This window comes from Apiospora kogelbergensis (assembly GCF_038363985.1).
Source record: "Apiospora kogelbergensis strain CBS 113332 chromosome Unknown utg000001l_segment0_segment0, whole genome shotgun sequence".
NCBI classification, from domain to species: domain Eukaryota; kingdom Fungi; phylum Ascomycota; class Sordariomycetes; order Amphisphaeriales; family Apiosporaceae; genus Apiospora; species Apiospora kogelbergensis.
Window position 1 is genome coordinate 3363393 of NW_027117418.1, and position 21052 is coordinate 3384444.

The 21052-nt window shown below is 55.2% G+C and overlaps 8 protein-coding genes across 8 annotated transcripts; 2 read left to right on the plus strand and 6 right to left on the minus strand.

Moving 5' to 3' along the window:
* Positions 1–940: 940 nt before the first annotated feature.
* PG998_001060 (uncharacterized protein) lies at positions 941–1921 on the plus strand (the record flags this gene model as incomplete). Its single annotated transcript, XM_066867878.1, has 1 exon — positions 941–1921. The coding sequence occupies one exon, from the start codon at positions 941–943 to the stop codon at positions 1919–1921; it is 981 nt and encodes a 326-aa protein (XP_066736293.1).
* Positions 1922–1998: 77 nt separating this feature from the next.
* PG998_001061 (uncharacterized protein) lies at positions 1999–2361 on the plus strand (the record flags this gene model as incomplete). Its single annotated transcript, XM_066867879.1, has 1 exon — positions 1999–2361. One exon carries the CDS (start codon positions 1999–2001, stop codon positions 2359–2361), a length of 363 nt encoding a protein of 120 aa, XP_066736294.1.
* A 761-nt stretch (positions 2362–3122) lies between these two features.
* On the minus strand, positions 3123–3881 carry PG998_001062 (uncharacterized protein; the record flags this gene model as incomplete). The annotated part of the gene is made up of 2 exons (XM_066867880.1): positions 3123–3730; positions 3809–3881. 2 exons carry the CDS (start codon positions 3879–3881, stop codon positions 3123–3125), a joined length of 681 nt encoding a protein of 226 aa, XP_066736295.1.
* A 424-nt stretch (positions 3882–4305) lies between these two features.
* Positions 4306–5796, minus strand: PG998_001063 (zinc metalloprotease; the record flags this gene model as incomplete). The annotated part of the gene is made up of 1 exon (XM_066867881.1): positions 4306–5796. The coding sequence occupies one exon, from the start codon at positions 5794–5796 to the stop codon at positions 4306–4308; it is 1491 nt and encodes a 496-aa protein (XP_066736296.1).
* A 931-nt stretch (positions 5797–6727) lies between these two features.
* Positions 6728–8823, minus strand: PG998_001064 (uncharacterized protein; the record flags this gene model as incomplete). The annotated part of the gene is made up of 2 exons (XM_066867882.1): positions 6728–8233; positions 8293–8823. 2 exons carry the CDS (start codon positions 8821–8823, stop codon positions 6728–6730), a joined length of 2037 nt encoding a protein of 678 aa, XP_066736297.1.
* A 3479-nt stretch (positions 8824–12302) lies between these two features.
* On the minus strand, positions 12303–14798 carry PG998_001065 (uncharacterized protein; the record flags this gene model as incomplete). The annotated part of the gene is given in 6 exon segments (XM_066867883.1): positions 12303–12495; positions 12541–12609; positions 12627–12853; positions 12907–13950; positions 14006–14070; positions 14159–14798. The coding sequence occupies 6 exon segments, from the start codon at positions 14796–14798 to the stop codon at positions 12303–12305; spliced, it is 2238 nt and encodes a 745-aa protein (XP_066736298.1).
* Positions 14799–15233: 435 nt separating this feature from the next.
* PG998_001066 (uncharacterized protein) lies at positions 15234–16161 on the minus strand (the record flags this gene model as incomplete). Its single annotated transcript, XM_066867884.1, has 3 exons — positions 15234–15586; positions 15654–15981; positions 16033–16161. The coding sequence occupies 3 exons, from the start codon at positions 16159–16161 to the stop codon at positions 15234–15236; spliced, it is 810 nt and encodes a 269-aa protein (XP_066736299.1).
* A 680-nt stretch (positions 16162–16841) lies between these two features.
* PG998_001067 (uncharacterized protein) lies at positions 16842–17907 on the minus strand (the record flags this gene model as incomplete). Its single annotated transcript, XM_066867885.1, has 3 exons — positions 16842–17119; positions 17182–17295; positions 17349–17907. The coding sequence occupies 3 exons, from the start codon at positions 17905–17907 to the stop codon at positions 16842–16844; spliced, it is 951 nt and encodes a 316-aa protein (XP_066736300.1).
* Between the last annotated feature and the right edge of the window lie 3145 nt (positions 17908–21052).

Here is a 21052-nt window from a genome sequence, read left to right on the forward strand (position 1 = left end):
CCCCTGCCGAAGACGCTCTCGGCCAATCAGCCCCAGCAGCTGGCGCCAATCCCGAAACACCTGCCCTGGCCATATGCTGCATTTGATGGCCTCTCAACCACTACATCTCGCGACTTGGTCTCTTGCCGCTGCGTGTCGGCGCTTCGCGATGGCCTCCCGTTCTGTAGCTCGCCCATCTTTCCCCGACTCGGGCTGCCTCAGTCCAGTCGCACTGGTCTGCAAGAAAACCATCCACAATCTGCAGTTCTGCTGCTCCGTTTCCCGCTCGTTTCGTTGGCCAAGAATAGCTCGCGGTCCCCGAGTCGCCCTCGAGTCACAAGAGTCGACTGAGCCTCCATGATTCAGCAAAACTGACCGGACAATGACGGGCCTGGGTCGAAACAAAGCCGTTCAAAGATCACGCTCCGTCGTTCGACCTGCTCCTTTTCTCCCGCGCCCTTGTTCGTGACTTTGCAGGTCCATCTTTCTTTGTTCCTCCGCCTCTTTCTCTTACACCCTTGGACTCAGGAACAATCGCTTTCATGGTCGTGTCTAGACGTGACTTGCTTCGCCTTGCCCTTGTTCCATAATATCTATACAACCCATCACCCACTTGCCTACCCCCTTGCTCTTTGAAGAAACGCCAAACTACCCTTTCCCTTGTAGAAAACCACAAATCCTCTTTGCCGCTATAAGCCATACGGTTTTGACAACTTCGACTCGGACCTTTCCGTCCTCATATTTCGCCAAGATATCTACACATATCTCCAACTATCTCAGAACAACCTCGAAGGGTTTCGAGGTGCTCAACAACTCGAGTATTCGCCAGCATAACCGGACCTGTCTTAGACATATATACATACGCACATACATAAAAACATAAACAAATATGAGAAGGATACAAGGCGTGCTGCGGGCCTGCTCGCTCGCAGTGGCGCTCGCCGCAACCACCACCCACGCCATGTCCATAGCACCGAATCCCGTCTTCGAGAGAGCCGACACTTGCGGCACCGGCAACTTGGCCAAGTGTACGCAAGCCGGACTCCCCGATAACTTCTGTTGCGACAAGGGGTCTTCGTGTATAGCGCTGGCGGGACTGACCACGGTATTATGTTGCCCCAACGGCCCGGACGGCTGCACCGTCATCGCACCCATTGTCTGCGACCTGAAGCTGCAGGATCCAGCTTCAAATCCAAACGCCCAAGTCAAGACGACAGTGCTTAATGGGAAACTGCCGGTTTGCGGGAACAACTGCTGTCCCTTCGGTTATTCGTGTGGGGACGACGGAAACTGCATCATGGATCAGGATCAAAGCAAGAAACCCGACGGAGCAAAGCCGGCACCGACATCGACAGGGGTGCCGAAGTCGCCAGCGCCCTCGCCTACATCAAAACCACCCGCCTCGGCAACTTCGGATGCCTCTCCAAGCACCATCCCCACAGCAGCGCCGGCGTCCGAGACAAGCGAGGCGGCGGCTCCCAGCACTTTCCCCACCAGCGCCGTGATCGGCGGTGTCATAGGAGGCGTGCTGGGGATCGCCGCTATCGTTATTGGCTGTTTGCTGTACCGACGCCGCCGGCAGAAGAAGGACGACGGTGATAGCGGAAGTCTAGGCGGTCGCAGCGGCTCCTCTTTGAAGCACCGCGGCTCTGACTTCCACTGCATAGGCGAGCCACCGATGCGGGGCCCGCGGGGTATCAACATCAGCAAACCCCTCGGCACGACGGTGCAGGGCCACCAGTGGTATGACGAGTCCATCGCCCAGAACACCCTGAGCAACCGCTCCACGCCTATGTCGCAGAATCACGGCACATTCCAGTCGCCGAACCACCGCCAGGTGCCCCCGCATCCGAGCGAGAACCCGTTCGCCTCCCGGGGTAGTATCGGCTCGTGGGAGAGCAACGGTCGGAGCCGCCACATCTCGGCCGAGCCGCTCCCCTAAAGCAAGGCAGCCGCGAAGTGTCGCCGGATGCTGGGGACCCGTTGCGCGGAACGATCAACGTGGGACTGGACTTCCCCATGAACAACGCGAAACGATTGAGTGACAACGCCAGCCTTCATGAGCATGCGTATGGTCAGGGTGTTCTGAACTATCTACAACACGGTGAGAAATATGACAGGAGCAGCAAGTCACCGTCAGACAGGGACCTGGGCCGCGAGAGTCACTACCCCGACGAGTATGACGAAGAGGCGCAGCAGCAGCAGCAGCGACCGCCAATGCCGCCGATGCCGCCGATGCCATCTCTTCGACCTCCACAGCAGGGAGGAGGCAAGGGCTACTCTCTCGGTAGAAACCTGACGGCGCCCGAATCCAGGGATGGGAAGCGGCCGGAAACGACATGGGAGTTCATCCAGCGCGGGGCGGGCGGTGGCGCGAAGTGAACAGCGACACCTAAAAGAGAAGAATGAGAAATAGAGCCGTCCATCACCAATATGGCTATGGGTGGCATTTGCATTTGCATGGCGTTTGATTTTGATTTTGTATTTGTCCCCCTCGGTTAAATAATCGGAGCTGGGGAAGGGAGGCAAATTTATGATACCACCGGAAGGGAAGCATGAAGGCGTTTTTTGGTTGTTTTTCTTGGTTTACTCATTTCTTGCACACATTGCTCGATGAGGCTGGGGAATATGGTCGAGGTCAAGGGGCCAAATGCTGGATATTTGTGTCTTGGACATTCGCTTGCTTGGCCTTGAATCACTCATGTACATACAACGTCATATATCCACATAGTGACTAACATATGCTTCACACGAACAGCCCACTGTGGGTGAGAGGTTGCTTCACGTCTTGTCATGGTGTTTGGAGGGCATGCACACACACTACGATGGCCTGCCAGAATGCTGGCCAGAGTTGGCAATGGTGATGAGGAAAAGGCTGACGACGCAAGCACTGCCACATAGCCAGTCTCCCGTTGCTGTGCAGTATTGGTTTATTTCGAGTTACATTTGCTGGCGAGTATTACACACTACCTCTCTTTGTTAGATATCTTTGCGGTTTGTATACAATGCGCCTTGCAGTGCAGTGATCTACATCCAAATTTGGCGATACGTAAAAAGCACAAGAACGCACAGCACGCTGAGTGCTAACCGTACGACCCGAGTAAAGCCGCGATGTGCGCAGCTGCCTCCCATACTCGTCCTCTCTACTGCTTCTTCTTGGATTGCGGGCCAGACGCCTTCTGCTGTTGCTGCTGCTGCTGCTGCTGCTGCTGCTGCTGCTGCACAGCATCGGCCTTGTCCAGCCCCTCACGCTCCTCACGGTCCTTGCGCTCGGCGTACCACTGGCCGGCCTGGAGAACGAGGATTCCGACGAGGACGAGGGCGAGAATGGTGTTGCTGGCGGCCATGACCTTGAGGGAGTCCTCGCGGCCGAGAATGACCTCGCCGGTGAGGGGCCCGTCGACGGTCTGGGCGAAGCCCTCCTCGTTCCAGATGCCGGCGCTGACGGTGCGGAGACCCTTGACGATGTTGGCGATGTAGATGCCGACGCCGATCAGATACAAGACCAGCGAGGCGCCGTCGAACAGCATGTTGGACTCGGAGGGCTTGAACAGCTTGATGAAGAAGCCGAGGAAGCCGGTGCCGATGGCGATGTGCAGGATGCGCGCGATCAGCGGGGGCGACTGGTGCACGAACTTGAGGTGCACCTCGAGCTGGTCCAGGAAGGCGGGGGCGACGGGCTCAGAGGTCCAGAGCAGGGGGAAGTCGTAGGGGAACTGGGAGAAGATGATGCCGAGGAAGAAGCATGTTGCTGGAGGAGAAGGCGCGCGCGCGCATGTTAGAATAGCTCGACTGGTGATGGCGATTGATGGATGGATTGACTACTCACGCCCGATGATCAGAAAGGTTGCGAAGGAGCTCGACCCGCTGTGGGAGTCGGGCTTGGGCGTGACGGCAGGCATTTCAGAGGCGGCTATATTCAGAGCGAAAGATGTCGGTGGTCGGTGGTCGGAGCAGACCTGCTATGGGTGCGCGGGGAAGCGTTGGAGTTGCGGGAAAAGCTGAAGGATTGATTGATTGATTGACTGATTGATTGACTGACTACCTGATGTATTTTAGTTTAGTTTAGGTTATCACCGATCCTTTGCGATAACCAAGTCAAACAGCCAAGAGTCAAGAGTCTCCGCACTCTCTTTTTTTTTCTTTTCGGCGTAGTCACTCACTATGGCCCTTAGCGAGAGACAGCACCACAGCGGGGTTTCCGGTCTGTTACATGTCACACAGCACAGCACAGGGCCGAGCATGGCAGGCAATCAGGCAATATAGCAATCGGAACACAGCATCGCCACTTAATCTACTGCACTGCGCTGCTGCTAGCACAAGTCCTCAGGCGGCAGGGAATGGCAGCACCGCCACCCCGCGCATGCCATCCGGGCTCTTGGCGCGGATCCCGAAGATGACGTTGTCCTTGCTCAGGTCGACGGTGGCCCGGTTGACGAGCCCGACGTCCAGGGCATGGGTCCAGAACGGCGCCGGCGTCGCCCGCCAGACCACCTCGTAGCTGCCCACCCCGTCCTCGCCGCCCGCCGGCGCGTCCCAGTAGAAGGTGCTGTCGTTGCCCAGGTCCGTAGTGTTGACGCGGACGTTGCGCGGCACGCCCGGCGAGTTCGCCAGGCTGTAGAGCGCCGCCCCGTTCACCCGGGCCACGCGGGCGATGAAGCCGTAGTCGCAGAACTCGGGCAGGTCGCCGTACTGCTTGCCCGTGGCCGTGTCGACGCGCACGTCCTGGTGCTGGTGCGCGAAGTCCTCGTGGGGCTCGGTGAAGCGCGCCGCCGCGTAGCCCGCCTCGAGGAAGGGCCGGTGGTCGCCGCCGCGCAGGTAGCGGTCGAGGCGGTAGACGACCGAGATGTTCATCCCCGTCGCGCTGTTCTCGGCCACCTCCTTGACCAGCCGCGCGAGGTTGCGCGCCGGCGTGTCGTTCTCGCCGCCGATGGTGAGTCGGCGCTCCCGCGTCGCCGCGTCCTCGACGGCCAGCGGCGGCAGGCCCTGGCCGAAGAGCCGGACCGTGTACGGGTCGACGGTGCCGTCGTCGGCCTTGGAGGCGCCCACGATGTCGTTGGTGAACATGCCCTCGACGTTGACCCGCGGCGTGGCGTTGGCGTAGGTCTGCGCCAGGAATTGGGCGCCGTAGAGGCCCTGCTCCTCGCCGGCGACGGCCACGAAGGCGATGCTGGCCCGGGGGCGCGGGTAGCCGGGTTGCGACATGATGCGCGCCAGCTCCAGCGAGACGGCGACGCCCGAAGCATCGTCGTCGGCCCCGGGCGCGTCCGACTCGTAGTCGAGGACGTCGGAGACCCGGCTGTCGTAGTGGCCCGAAACGACGTACAGCCGCTCCGGCGACTCGGTACCGCGCAGGGTGGCGACCACGTCGCTGATGCGGACAGGGAACAAGATGCGGCCACCATCGGCGGGCTGCTCGTATCCAACGACATCTACCTCGAGACGCCCGTCGCTGGCGTCGGCGTACCTTCGGAACTCGGCGGCGATCCAGTCACGGGCGGCGCCGATGCCGCGTGTGGTGCTGTTCTGCGTCGACAGCGTGTGCCGCGTGCCGAAAGACACGAGCTTCAATATCGTGGCCTCGATGTTCGCCGGGTCGACCTGGGCGAGCATCGACTGCAGATCCGCCGGCGGCGTCTGCGGGACATTGAGACTGCCCACAGCACTCGGGGGCCAGTTGACGGCTGCACAGGTGAAGATGTTCTGCGCTCCGCTCTCGCGCTTCTCCAGAACGCTCGAGGGATTCGGCGTGGTCCAGGGCGGCGCGGCCACCGCAGCAGCCGCCACCTGAGGAAAAAATATGATCTGGGGCTTCATGTCATGACACCAACCGATTCTTCGGCAGATCAGCTCATGTATTGAATGTATAGTAACATAAGAATACCTGGGTGTTTGTTCTTGAGTCGTTCGGTGGAGGTTATATACACATCCGCGCACGTCTAGTCCAGATGGCCCAGCCAGTCCCATCTCCTGCTGCGAAGAGACCCCTCAATCGTAACAGCATCATCGTTCATCTCGCCGCAGGGAACCCAACGCAGTCCTTGCCTAGAATGGCAGCACCGTAGCCATTGGCCAATCAGGGGGGGACGGCAGCCTATCTACCGATGCGAATCGGCGGAGATGGCAGCGAAAGAGCCGCTTGCGAAGACAATTAGTGGAGGGGCGCTCGTCCTAATGAGGAAGCTGGTGTTGGCGCCATGGAATGTTTCTCATCCTGAATCAGCATCTTCGAGTCGGTCCACTCGGGGGATCACGAACATCAAGCACGGCATGTGCTGCAATGGGAGGAAAGCGTGCAATTGCGGCAACTCGCACTATTAACATTGATTACCACTATCTGAGGCGCGATCTCTTCCTCGTTATTTGTAGAACTTCTTCGATCGACCAACCCAGCTCGTCATCAAGGGGTATCGGCCCTCAAAGGGCATCTTCGCACAAAAAAAAGGTGCTTCAACAAACCAAACCAAGGAAAGAATAAATAGAAAACGAGTGTTGAAAAAGGGGGTCGTAACAAAACCATGCTTTCGCTTATAATACACAGACGAAGGAATCAAGATAGTCCGAAGAAATGCTCGAGCAGGTGTGCAATGCGATTCCGAAGGGGAAACACCGTAATGGCGATGCTTGCCTCTCTGCGCTTCGGAAAGCCGAAGGGGAATAAATAGGTGGTATCAACGCATGAGCCCAGGCTCCATCGTCCAGTCATCTACGTAACCTCATAAATTGCGCGCCGAGATAAAATCGTCGCTCAAGCAGTAGAATATAGCGCCAGGAAAACAAACACGGGTAGAAGGCAGGCGGTAAAGCGGCTTGGTCTCACTCGGGTCAAAAGTCTTCCCTGGGAGGTCGAAGACCATGCAGTCATAAGTTGACACCGGCCTCTGGGTGTTTTTTTCGAGGCTTTCGAGGCTTTCGAGGCTCTCGGGGGCTTTTTCAGCGTGAGCTGGCTGAGAGACAGAGTCCTAGCGGCCCGTTTGCGGCGGCCGTCCGATTCTTCGTCGGTCAACTCCTCGCCGAAGGCACCGAAGCCATGCTGGTGATACTCTTCGTTTGGTGTTTTGAATGCCTCGGACCCGGACAAGTCGTCATCAGCGGGTGTGAGGTGGGTTTCTTCCTCCTCGTCGTCGTCGTGCTCGAATGTGGAGTAAGTAGGTCCATTCGCAGGGGCGCCTTTTTGCGAAGCCCGAGACAGCAATTGCAGCTGCGTGCTCATCTTGTGCACCTGGGCCTCTAGTGCCTGTCGTGCCGAGCGTTCCGTCTCTATTATAGCCAGAAGGGTTGTGTAGTGATCCGGGGTGAATTGCCCAGAGAGGTTACGGTGGAGTGTGGGCAGGCTGGTCGCGCCACGAACCGTGGCCGTAGACACGGGACGGTTTGCAAGCCCGCTGGAAGGTGGGATGGAGCCGATGAAAGTGTTCTCGTCACCAAATGAGTCGTTGGAATCGCGAGAGGCATTCTCGCGAGCCCGAGTCGCAGAAACGGAGCTCGTTGAGTGGGCAGAGGAGTACGGCCTAGGGGCCGCGGGTGGCGGGCGTTCAGAGGTTGCGGGGTACTCATTGACTCCAGGAAGAAGCTGGAATAGTTGGTAGACTAGCTTCTCCAGCTTTTGGTTGGAAGTTTCCAGGGCTGTTATCCGCTCCTCGATAGTGACAGCCTGCGTAATCTTCATGCCAGCGACAGGCCCAAAATTGAAGGGCTGGGGCGGCGTCATCGGGACGGGCTTGGCCGGTGATTCCGGGGGCTCCACGGGCAAGACTCCCATGTCTTCGTTCGCATTCGAGGAAGTCGGCGAGAGGAGGCCGGCGTTGTAGCTCTCCCTCCAGTACCGAATCTCATCGCTACGCCGTCTCTGCAGATGACTGCCTTCATCCGGCAGCTGCGACAAACTTCTCGAGCGCCGGTGCAGTGTCAGGATGTCACTCGTGATGGCACGGCCGATGTTACTGGGGTCATCGTCAGTGATCTCTTGGTTGGCCCGACCCTGGGCGCTAGCGGGCCGCGGTGACAGGCCTTGAAGATCGCCAAAGTCTCGGCTCTTCGTGTTAAAGAGCCGGCTTGTTGTGGTTGCCGCCCGCTTCCGGTATTTCATAGGCTCGACCTGCAAAGAGTTGCGTGCGCTCTCAATCGCGATAATATCCTCGGGCCCGACGGAATGAGACCGTAAAGCTCTATCGAATTCGGTGATCGGCAGTGATGCTGATCGTTTCGGCTCGCCTTCCTTGGTCCTAGCCCCTCGGCTTAGAGAGGACGGTTCCTAAGCGGGTTACCATTAGCCGACTGAAGATAGGTAGCTCACGGCCTGATCCAACTTACACTCCTCTGCAATGCCGGTTCTGAGGGATTCTCGTGGTGCGTCTCCAACGAGCCACCATTGCTCGAGTTCTTCTTCTTGCGACCAAACAGCTTGCTGAGAGCAGAGCGCAAAGTCGATTTCTTCCGTTGTGGAGTATCGCGGTCGGAATCTGTGTTGTTGCTCACGGTCGAGTACCGCAAAGTACTCGACCTGGTCGTGCGCTGTTGTGCAGGGCTCCCAGAATTCTCCGAAGCTTGACTCGTCCCTGGTTGGTTTCTTGATGGCGTCCTCTCCTCGGGTGATACGCGGACCTGGCCGTTTGTGCTCTGGTTGTCGATGATAGACCCACGCTCTTGCGGTGGTGCTAGTCTGTTGGGAGCCTCGCTGCCCAGGGGCGTGGCATGCCCTGTCCCGCGCTCGCGCATGGGAAACTCGTCATCCTCGGCAGGGTTTTGTATTGGGATGGGACCAGATATTTTCCCCCGGATATTTGACTGGCCTGGCTTGGGGCGACCAGCGCTGGACGGCGACTTCAGGAGGCCGCCTTTCATACTGTTCCTCGAAAGTAGATGTGTAGATAGACAAGTGAGAGAGAGGCTTAAAGCAGCCTCGGGCGGTGGAGTGGGAAGGACCGTAGATAAGACAGACGACGTCCAGCTCGATCCATCATCAGGCCAGCGGTGCAAGGCAGAGAGAACGAGCGAGAGAGGGAGCAAGACTGGGCGGTCCCTGTCGGTGGCTGTGACAGTTAATGCGATCCAGCCTGGTCTCCAGCATCCCACATCGCCAGCAATGCAGCTCGGATAATGACAGCACGTAACGGCGTGCGAATCAAGAGAGCTGAACGTCTAGCTCGGTAGTCATCCAGTGACGGAGACGAATGAAGCATGGAAAGCTCGGGGGTGGGGGATGGCACGGAATCAGCGATGGTTTATGGGACAAGCAAGTAGGGAAGAGCCCTGGGCCAGCGCATCACGTATCATAATGCATTTCTGTTACGGACAGGACAACAAGGAAGAATGAACGAGCGATGTCTGTCAAGATGGATACCGATGGCCTATGAAACAATGCAAGCAGCCTGGCAGGTTCCGAGAGGTCAGAACCGCAACGGGATGCGACTGGAGATGGGAAAAGAACCGGGGCCAGGCCAGGCATTGATTGTACCTGTACACGGAATAGGTACCTACACATGTTGATCCCGCCCCCCGTCTCGTCCCATGTGTTGTTGCCGGGTGGCATCCAGGCATGTAGTAGAAGTCTGTAGGTTCGGACGAGCAGGGTCCCTTTCGGTCTGCTCTAGCACTTCTAGCCAGGGAGAGAATGTCGTGCCCGCTCGCCCACCGGCGTGCCGCGTCCAATCCAGGCCACTCGTGGTAGCGACAACAACTGAGCTTGTTATTTAGTGGAGAGCCAACGACGTGACAGTGGAGCGATGGGGGGCCTTGGGGGGGCCTTGGGGGGGGCCTTGGGGGCTTGCGGCTTGCATGTTGAGTCTGTGTGTTGGTTAAGATTGCTTGTCAACCTGCAGGAACTGTAACAGAATGACCCTTCGCGAGCTGAGACATTCTCTGGATTGGTCGTGCGCGTCTGCGCTTGGGAGAGGGAATCATGCCATTTGGCAGACCAAGCAGGCCTGGGGATCCAGTCGTCTCGCTGTCGCGCCGAGGGTGCAGAAGCTGAAGACGAGCGAGAGAGACAGACACGGCACCTGCTACACACTAAAACTGACAGTCATGGCAGCTGTGGAGAGAGCCAACCCTAATTAAAAGCAAGGCCCTGCCTTCCCAGACAATAACAACAGCTGCTATGGTTTTAAGGCGAGATCAAATAATAAGACAATCGACATATAGCATGCGTTTCAATACTTTGCTCGACGGGTGGGAAACGCGTCCGTCCCTCTAATAAGACACAGCTCCTCGACAACACGATGATTCAGTCGGCTACCTGTATGGGATGGGAAGAGACGGCCTGCCTAGCTGACTAGCTACCTGCTAATCCAGGACCTAGCGCCCTCGCTTACAAGTGCCAGCATCTACACGAGCATTCATGCGCATACATATACATACTACCAGAGTGCGGCGGCTGTGGCGGGAGGACGCTAGTTGCACGCATATCTGTGATATTGTCAAAGCACCACCTACCGCCCTTCAGACTAGTTTGTCCTGCCCATCTATCAAAATCTATCGACGCATCTAGCCGCATAGAAGATAGTAGCTGTGGTACCCGAAACCTCGGTAGGCCCTCAGAAGAACAATCCACAGAACGAAAACCCCTGTGGGCCTCTTGCTTTTCATCTTCATTTTTCCCCCTTCCCTCTTTCTTTCTCATTCTCCTGACGTCGTAGCCGAAACCCTAGGCGTCCCTAGAAGCCGCGTATCTTGGACAGCGGGAGCACGAGAACGTGTTTGATCTACCTTTAACTCTCCTCTTCCTTGGGAACGGGCGGTCCAAAAACCCGAAGAGATTTCGCAATGAGCCAGGGATTCCTGCTGTCGAGATCTCCCCCGTCACCGATGTGTATCAGGGTCTAGGATTTAAGAGGGGGGGACTCGTTTTAAGTGACATTGCCCCCCTCTGACCGGGGGGCCGTTCTGAGATTGTCGGGTCTGTCGGGTCTGGCTCTGTAATTGGCATGTAACACGCCGGATGCAGAATCCTCTTGTCTCTCGATGCAGATACAGAACCGAGGTTGCTGCTTCACCTTCCCATGTAACCTGTGGTTCAGACCTCCAATCCTCCCCCCTTTGTGGCTGAGACTAGCAGAAGCATACATGATATCATGCGCGACTTACCACAGCATCATCGCTCGAGCTATTTATCAAATATCAAACATAACAAAAGAAAGGAAACGAAGGAAAGACTCCCATAGGTGCCCTCTTCTACTCTCCATTTGGTCTCGCCACTTGGCACACAGACTCAATGTCAATCCAGTTGACAGGAGGACAGTAGCTGGTAGCCGCCGCAGTAGATTCTGCATGTGCAGCTTTATGCGGTCACCCTGCAGAGCCGCGCCGACACCCTATTTGCAGAGCAACACTATTCGGCCGACCAGAAGCCGCTGCAATCAATAGGGGGCTGCTGCCCTCCATTGCCTACTTGGACACATTATGGGCATGTCGGCCAATGCCGTCTGAAAATGGCCTGGCCTGGTGCCTGGTGCATCCCATACTTGAAAGCTGAACTGAACAAACAAATACTCCGTAATGCGTCTCTCTCCCACGTGGATTCTCGCGCAAATTCAGAAATGCGAGCGGGCGAGCGGCCGATCGATCGCCCACCGGGGGTGGCTTTTTCACCGTCGCTATTCGGGATCTTCCACCTGCGTCGCATCTCGCACCTCTCTGGTGAGGACCAGGCATATGTACTATTTCCGTTCGGTGGTGTGTAAGTGTATGTACACGTACGAGAGAGCAGGATACCTAGTCCCAACGGCTCGACCCCGGACGGAAAACCCGCTCGTGCCACGCTGCGTGACTAGCAACCTGAAACAGCATGGTTAGTATTATGTAGTAGATTCCGTCATGATCAATGATTTCCCTTGTCCCCACGAGGATCTTCTTCCGTCTGCTAAGATTGGTGATTACCACGTTCTTCGCCCAGGACGCCAGCCGTTCCCTGGCTGGGGTAAGCGACTTGCACGTTAGCGTATTAAATCATTACCGCGCCGTCCAGGTGCCAGGGTCGGCGGCCAGGGTGTACAGCTACATACAATATGTTCTGTCCAGAATTTCGCAAAGCTCCAGTGGAGCGGAAGGGAAAAAATCTACGAGCTGCATATAGCACCATGATGCTGGGTAATAAGGGAGCGAAAACCTCCGATTCATGCAGTATTGTGGGTAAGGAAGAGGAGGGAGAGAGACTGGATGAACCCGTCCTTCAATCTTGAAGCTCTCTGGTGGACCGCCGCCCTGCATTAAATGCTCACCACACCACACCGTCTACTGCATAGGCGTCTTCGGTCGCGCATTGCCCGATAAGCCGTCGTCCTCCGCCGTGAGTCTGAGTGCTCAATGCCATGGTTGCTAGTTTGTCAGGTTCCCAGCGAGGCGAGATCTGGATACCGCAAATCCGCATTCTCCTCGAGCCATTCCATCCAGTTCTTGAGGAACTTGCTACCTCTAGAGCCAACATGGTCAGCAACCTGTCGCAGACAAAACCTGTGGCTGTATGAAGGGGACGGGAAACAACCGAGAGCTGCAACAAGGTGGCCCCAGAATAGCAAGCTACTTGGAAGTGTGTGATGAGCGGTAAGAAATGCAACGACTCACTTCTGAACGGTATCTGAGTCGCCAATGACGGTAAGCGAGCGCTTTGGCCTCGTCATGGCAACTGGAACCCTGCATCAGCTGCATACTCATAGACTCGACTAATGAACGCCTCGGGTCGGGCAACCGAGGCGGTTCCCGTTTGGGCTAACTCACCATTGAGGCGGCGCTTCTCGCCTAGAAAGCCAACTTCGCCCTCACTGTTGCTGCGCACCAACGTGACGATGATAGCCTCTTTTTCTCGCCCCTGAAACCCATCTACACTGCCCAGCTCGATGCCTGGAAATTGTTCTTTCAGAGGTGCAAGTAGAGCGACCTGGTAGAAACGTCAGTCGTAACCGCCTGAGTAAAGACACAGGATGTACCTACCTGAGCATTGTATGGAGTCACAACAGCAATGTCCTCGGGCTTCACGCCAGCGTCGACGAGCTTCTGCACATGTTGCTTGGCCAGGGCAGCTTCATTCTCGTTGCTCTTGCTGTCGCCGAGGAGCGACTTGACACTAGACTTCCTCCCCGTGTCTTCTTCTTCGCTTTTCTCGGGGAAATCGCCACCTTGCGTGTCAATGAATATAACGGGCTCGTTCGTGTCTTCGGCATCTTGGACCCCTGGCAAGTCATTGAGCAGGCGCCCTTTGACCCCATCTGCCGCTATGAGCTTGCCATCGTAGAGCTCGTCTGAGGGGAAACGCATAATATTCTCATGCATACGATATTGTGTCGTTAGCATCCTCTTGATTGATGATCCATGCAGGGATAGAAGCCTATCAAATAAAGTAGTTTCCAGGTTCATCCCTCTAATGATCTTGTCGCCGTCCTTGACCGGGGCCTTCGTCTTAGAGTTGCTGGACTTGACCGTAGGGGGCAGCTGCAAGTGGTCTCCGGCGCAGATTGCCTTCTTTGCTGCGAGGAGCGGCACCCAGCATTGAGCTTCGAGTGCTTGGCTTGCTTCATCTATGATGATGACATCAAATGCTTCATTTTTCAACTGAAAGCCACCGGCTCCGTGAAGAGTGGCAAGGACAACCTTGCTACCTCTGATCAGATCGCTGACACACTGCCTCTCCCTGATTCGATACTCTTTCCGCAAACCCTTGAGGTCGGCGTATATGGCCTTGCGTTCCCTCCCAGTTCGGGTCTTCTTGATGGAAGCCTGCTTAGCATCCATCTCGGCTCGCACATCTTTTACTATCAACCCTGCTTCTGAGGTACTGGTCAGAATATCCAGCGAATGGTTCAAAACCGACGGCAGAAGTCTCGCTGGATGCCCCAGACGCAGAATGGGCAGTTTGTGGGGGGACAGGCGCTCCACGATGTTGTCTACTGATATGTTGGACGGCCCGCAAACCAGTATGCGCAGGTTCCTTTTGACCATCTGTAGGATGAGTTCGATGAGGGTATGGGTCTTGCCAGTCTATATATAGTAGATCAGCCAATGTATCTCGGCAGAAGCCGTCAGGGGCTCATACTCCTGGGGGTCCATGGATCAACGCTATCTCCTTCGAAGCGAGGGAGAATCGAATGGCGTCTTTCTCTGTAGAGGGGTTAGCACTGGCGACTGAGATACATCGACGAAGAATACAATCTTGAAAGTCCAAGTCCCAACTTCTGCGGTAGCTTACGTGAGTCATTCAGTGTTGGATCAATCCACTCGATGCTAGCACACTCTTGCTCAGTGGTTAGGTCTGACGGGATCGATGAGGGCGAAGACAACCCAAACAAGACTCTGGTAAACATGGAGTAGTCCGACTCGGTCTGCTTCTCAAGCTCCTTCATAGTTTGGTTCATTCGCCGATATGTGACATCGTCGGCCAACTTGACGATCCAGAGCCTCCCGGAGAAGGAGACATCTTCCTTGTCCTCATCTATGGCGATGGCCACGGTCTCTCTCTTGGTCTTGGTGACGACGCCGCGCGCGCCCTTCTTTTCCAGCTCCTTGATCTCTCGTTTCTTGGCACTGCCCGCCGGCAGCTCTGAGACGAGCACGATGTCACCCGTTCTTATTCCGTGCTCTGGCAGCTCCCCAGTGGTAGACGTGGCACTGTCCGGGCCCAGCTCGAGCACAGTCTTGCCTCCTAGGCCAGTACGTTGGGCCGAGACGACCAGATTCGTGATGGCAAGCCCGGCGCGCTGTAGGGCGGTGGGACTAGTGTTGCTTATCAGGCCGCTATTTTCTTGGAGCTCGCTTTGCAGTTCTGCATCGAGAAGTGCAAGCTGCGTGTTCGCAAAGGCCTGTACATCGACGGGCTTTGCAGGAGCCATAGTGAACAGCAGGCGCAAATCAATGTGTCGGGTTGCTGCGAGATATTGTACAGGAGACAAATCGGACCTGGGCATAACCTACAAGTTTTTGGAGCTGCCGTTGAGCTCCTGCGTGCAGCTGGGTCCACTGCCCTCAAAGCATGCAGCCCTACTGGGACGCCTCTATGCCACTCAAATGGCTTGTGGCATCTTCTATGGCTGCGATGCCTACGCACATTGTAGCAGCCACTTCCAGCTTTTCTGCGCATCTTCTGGAATGTGTGACAGCACGGCACTTTCGGGCAATTCCTTTATGGCCGGCAGGCAGGCGTCTACAGACTACCGGTAACTGCACGCGACGTAGTTCATGCTTCTCTCGATTGGTATCACTGGTATTGGACATTCTCTATTGGCATGAACTGCCCATAGCTCGCAAGCCCAATCTATGATCCGCGTTCACAGATCCGATCGCGAGCTTGTCGGGTGTACAACCACCACTATGATGAGAGACACAACCATCAACGCCATGGCTATCAAGGACACGAGGACAATTGTTAACCTTGCCGCTGGGAATTTCTTCTTCAGTATCCATTGCTGGCTCTGGAAATATCTTTGGTAGCCCAGCAGCAGTATCAGAATGCTAATTCCCAGGAATGTGGCACCCAATGGCCTTCCCAACCGGCGAATGGTTTGCAAAGCCTTGTCGTCACCTTCGGCCAAGGATACATTCAGCCGGAACAGCTGGGTGACAGCGATTCCAATCGAGGCAAATGCCAGGCTAGTGCGCAACCAGGCAAGAAATGTCCGTTCTGAGGAAAATGAATGTTAGACGGTGATGTACACCAGGCGGCAGACACTATACGGCTTCCAACGTACCTAAAGCTAGATGGTCTCGCGCGACACTGCCCTTGTTTTCGAGTTCAATGGACCAAATGTTACTCCAGAAATGCGCCCACGAGTTTCCGTCGTTGTTGCGAGCCTCGCCTGCGTGGCCATCTGCATCCTGCGCTTGTACCTGGGCTCGGAGATGGGGGTTGTCGCGCCTTGAATTGGAGTTCGTCTGCGTAGATTGGTAGTTCTTTACAATTTGTCCCACGATGCCGGTCGTTTCGTCGGCGCTCTCGTCATTGTCGTGGGGAGGGAGGAATGATTGCGGCGTGGGGCTTTGCGATCGCGACATGGTATTCGCTCGATGGATGCCGGTCTGCTCTAACGCCGTTAATCACTGGGCACAAGGGACTGCGGTGGTACGCACCTCGACGATCTCATTGAGGCGTTCCTGGGTCGACCGATTGACGATGGTATTCTCCTGCGATACAGGTCGGCGCAAGATGGAGGCGGGCGACGCCCTTGAGCTGCTCTGGGCAGCTTGGTTCTCGGCCATATCGAGCAACTGCGGTCAATACTTGATGCAAGGTTGAGCACGCCCAAACCGATCACGCCACAGCCCCTGGCCCTCGGACGGCTTCTCTCCTTTGCAGCAAAAGACTACTTGGCGTTCAAGCTGGATGCGGTTTTGCATGCATATGTCGCCAACCCCACCAATTGCCAAATTTGAAGCTATGATGGTATCGTTCATTCCTAGAGGTGCGTGGGGGCGTTTTTACCGCCCGTGTCGAACTCGTTTGACGCGTCGTCATGGCGCGGGACCCTTTAAATAAGTGATTGGCGAGGTGCTACGAAGTACCGCCACAGGGTAGCTACAAAAGCTGCCAAATCGGTCCTGGGGCGTGCCCAGTATCCTGGCCAGCAGGGCCCGTTGACACCATCCACCATCGCCGTTGTAATTATTGCAAAAACGTGTTCTTTCTATTGTTTTCTTTATTCTACTGGTGTGGCTGGGCTGCGGCATACCGTGGATTTCATGCCGGTAGCCATTGCGCCGCCAGCAGAGCTACCACCATGTCGTTTAAATATCAGCAAGTCTCTTCATGGAAGAGCCTGACGACAAGGAAGAGAGCGGTTGGGGATGGCAATACGCTGCGGGTACGATGAGCGCCACATTAAGCAGCCTGCCAAAGAAAGTGAGATGAGACAGTTATGCGACGGTGTTCTCGGCTCCTTTCACTCTCTGATGAAGGACGCCAAGAGGTCGGGGGCGAGTGCACCGCTCCGGCGCAGGTTGTCGAGCAGCTCCTCGGGCTTGCTGTTCTCGATTGCTCTTCGGACTGCTGTAGAGCTTGGGCTGGGCACCATCGGCTCCTGGGCACTAATGAATCGGATTGTGTAAGTCTTGGCTAGGTGCTTTTCACAAGTCCAGACCGCCACTGCTCCCGCTCCATCGCCGGCTCCAAGGCCGAGTTGGGAAAAGGACTCTTCCGATGGTGTCAAGTCCTCCTGGTCTATCTAGTGAGTTAGCTGGGAATTCCATTACCTTGAAACGGAATGGGCTGAATCCCCTTACCTTGTCCATCGCCGATCTTGTTGAGCTTGGTGGCTTTCTCGGCTCCGTCATTGGGCTCTCCTTGGTCGATGATCCTCTCCCACTCCGAACACCAGGGCATCTTGATCAAACCCCCTGGCTATCTTGGAACTCAACTGGTCTACTGATGTTTGATACGATGAAGTCACATTTGCTAGAGAGGTTCTCAGCCCGGGGGTCAAGACGAATGTAGTCACCTCCTATCAGATGTGTGACCCGGACGTCATACTCAGGTGCGGCCCAATGGGCAAGTTTGAGCATCATCTCGTCGAAGCCGTCCTCCCAGGCGCAAAAATCATATCCACTTACTACCCAGCACCACATATTCTGGTCACTGTCCCTGTTTCCGCCTTGGTGGCGATTACAGAGTGCCTCGGCCCAGATCTGCACGCGCTGGGCGCTGTTGAGCAGCAGCGTGCCGGGCTGATCTCTAAACTTATGCTGGAGGGTTTGGTCGGAAGCCATCTCTACTACAACTGCAACCACGTTGTAGTGTCGGTCACAATGGTCGAAGGCGTGCTTTAGGATGGCGAGATGACCGGCGTGGGGAGGGTTGAACGAACCCGTGTAGTACAGGATGCGGTTCACAACGCCTTTCCGGAGAACCGAGGATGGACATCGAGGGGCGAGGTGCAGGCCGTGTTCCTTGCTGAAGTACGTTTGAAGAAAGGGTGCCAGGTCGGCCTCGTCTTCACGAGAGACTTCCATTGACAAAGAAGGTTGCGCTTGTCGAGTTGTGAAGTTGTCTACAGTCCCCTTTTACAGGTTTTTTGTGTGGTTTCCTTCTCGTGTATGCAGCGATGCTGGGCAGATTGAAACAATAAGTGATTCCGCCTCTCAACATGCGCCTAAAAGTCACGATGCATGTGTGGGAAATGATCGATGAGCGAGGGGTGGCCTGAAGTCCGCGTGCTGTACACGCGGGTCTTTGCACGTAACAATCAAAGCCGCCCTTTATGGACTTAGCCATCGCCTCCTGTGCCTCTAGTTCACCATAACATTAACCTTGGTGAATTTTGTCCGGAAAGCGATGTTTTTGAAGTTGTTATATCCCCTAATGTAAGTAGCGGGTGTCTCTACTATCCAGGCTCGGCTCTATATACGAAGTTGGTTCACCCTGCAACTGGCCTAAGCACCTTTACTCGGGCTTCCTTGGTTCTATATAAGTTCCGGGTCTTATTTTGATCAATATTGGTCAAAAGATATCCTCTATCACAACCGACCAGGGCCCAATTGTCATCGCCTTACCCAGGTGCATAAAGATACCGTATGTGTGGGAAGCCACCCAGCACATTGTGAACTGGTCTAAATTATCCAAATACATATACCTTCTGAAATGGGTAACATATACGTCTTATTCAGAAGCACTCAAGAGATTGGGGTTTGTCAATTACTGGCAGAAGTATTGCCTGTTCATCCCGAATCACGATCCCTGTCTTAGCCTTTCAATATGGCCCCTATGGTGCTTAAGGGGTAACCCGCGTGTCAGCGAAACGTCTGTTATAGTGCAAGTTTGGCCTTTCCAGGGGTCCGACATAGGCAGTTTTGTGGCTTGTCTAATGTATACTCACTTCGCTGACGAACAGTTTGCCCGCTGGCACGCACGCGCCTTGGTGTATTAACTTCCAGCTTTCTAGAAGATGGCCAACCTCTCAATCCCAATACTATGTATCCTGACAACACTGGATTCTGGAGCTTGACTAGTAGGGCTCGCTTTATAGTAATTATATAAATAGGTTATTAATATTTATTATAGACTATAACCGAGTCTCTTAGTTAATACCTATCTACTTTAAGTAGAAAAAGATAATAGTAATAATAGCCTACCTCTAATTTATAAAGTCTAAATGATATCAAGACACTGTCTGCTAACATACTGGAACCCTAGAGTGTACTACCCAGGATATACACTTTCAACAAAAAAGACTTAAGCCAATGTCCTGACCACGGGTCTCTCCCCGGATTTTACAGATCAAACCGCATCCCATGTCGTCGGGCCGTGGGCCGTGGGACGGTTGTACCTACGAGAGGTCGATACTTCATCCAAAGGTGTGAGACAAGCCTGACGATGTATCGGCAACCTCTCTAGTTTCACTCGCTGGCAGCAATTCATACTCTGGCACAAAGCCAAAGCGTTGTCGCAACTGTGTAAAAACACCACCCGATTAACGCCATGCCTTTCTTTTTGCCCCTCCTTGGCTTTGCACGAAATCTGGAGGCGAGAAGGATGCGTCACGGCACCATCAAAGGCTGGGTTCGGGGCTGAAAAGAAGCATCTTGTTCGTGATAGGTCTATATCACATGGGCAATTGCAACTTGATTGGACGGGTGTCGCCCAACTGAAAGCCCTCAAATGTGAGATTCGCAGAATATTCTGTGCGCTGATGTCATACCGAGATGGGAGGCCCAATCAACACTGCAGTCAAGCCAAGTACGATTGACTTTTACAGATGCCAGAGTAGTGCCCTGCCGCAGCAGGTACCATCTGACTGGTGAGATCTGATCCATCTCATCTGATTTATGGAAAGACATAGCTGCCTACTACTGGCCTACTGCGAGACTAAGGGCCCCCAAGAGGCCATGCGTGCACCAGCAAGCAAAGAGAGCAGAGGCTTAGAGTATGCGGACACGCCCGAAAGGCTAGGGCCTAGATCTAGGACCTAGGTCGCCGGCCTGGCACCAGCACTATCTAGACTATGCAGCACCGCGAAACAACGAGACTTGCGAACCAAAGGCCGGCTCAACCACCCCGTTGCCCGCCGCAGAGGACATTGCACGGTGACATTCGGTGTTGCTTTCTCGATTGGCTTCTCGATGACATAGCCTCTGACGTCGCTTCGTATACGCTCGGACCATTGTCTGTTAAGATTACCAAAACAGTCGCAGTGCACCCATAGGGTGACTGGATTGGGTCATGTCATCGACAGGCCTATGTATGGTCGTACTGGCTTCTGGCTACTGGATCGCACGCACACCAGCCATGGCCGACATCCAGTTGCCAGTTGCTGCACTTCGCCTCTTGTTCTGCCAAGCGATGGTGCACTCCGCATTCTGACGAACCAGCTTGCCAGAACCACAGCGACCGCTGCGATACGTCGGTTTCCTGGCACGGGTGTGATGGCATGCTGTCACGCCGTCCGTACTGTACATATTGCATCCCCGTTCAGGCTAATGTATCCCAATGCACCTTGCCACCGCTCGACGGGCCAACCACTTTTTTAGCGAAAGCCCAAAGCCCTCATTGTTGGTGCACAACCTGGGCCTCCTGCAGGAACCAAAGCTTCCCCAGGCAATCATCGATTTTCATTACCTGGCAAACATGGACCAACCAAAACCATTTTAGCCTCGGTCCGTTCAGGTGATTGGTGAGTGGTGAGTGGTGAGTGGTGAGTGGCAAGTGGTGAGAGCGAGGAGAAATTTCTCATCGGCGCCTGCTGCTAGAACCTTTAGGCTGCTTGCTCCCGAGAATCTGGTTCAAGCAAACTTGAACGAGGTGAAGAAGAAGAAGAAGAAGAAGCGTCGGAAATGGCAAGCTACAGCCCCGACACCGCCGAGCCAAGCCTGTCAAATGCCAAACTCGAGCACGTCCCGTGTCAAGATGATGCATGCGTTCACATATCTACGTATGTATGGAGTAGAGCACCCAATTCAGCCAATTCGACCGGTTGCCCGCATTGATTCTGGAAGGAGTGCATAGCCGGTTTCCCCAGGAAAAGCCCCCATCGGAGATGCTGTCTTCCAGAACCCGCCATCGAACGCACACAGTTGCCATTTGAAACGGCGTGAAATAGATGGCAGAAACGGGATAGAGAGTAGGACTGAAACATTGTGACTGTAACCCACCATTTCATAA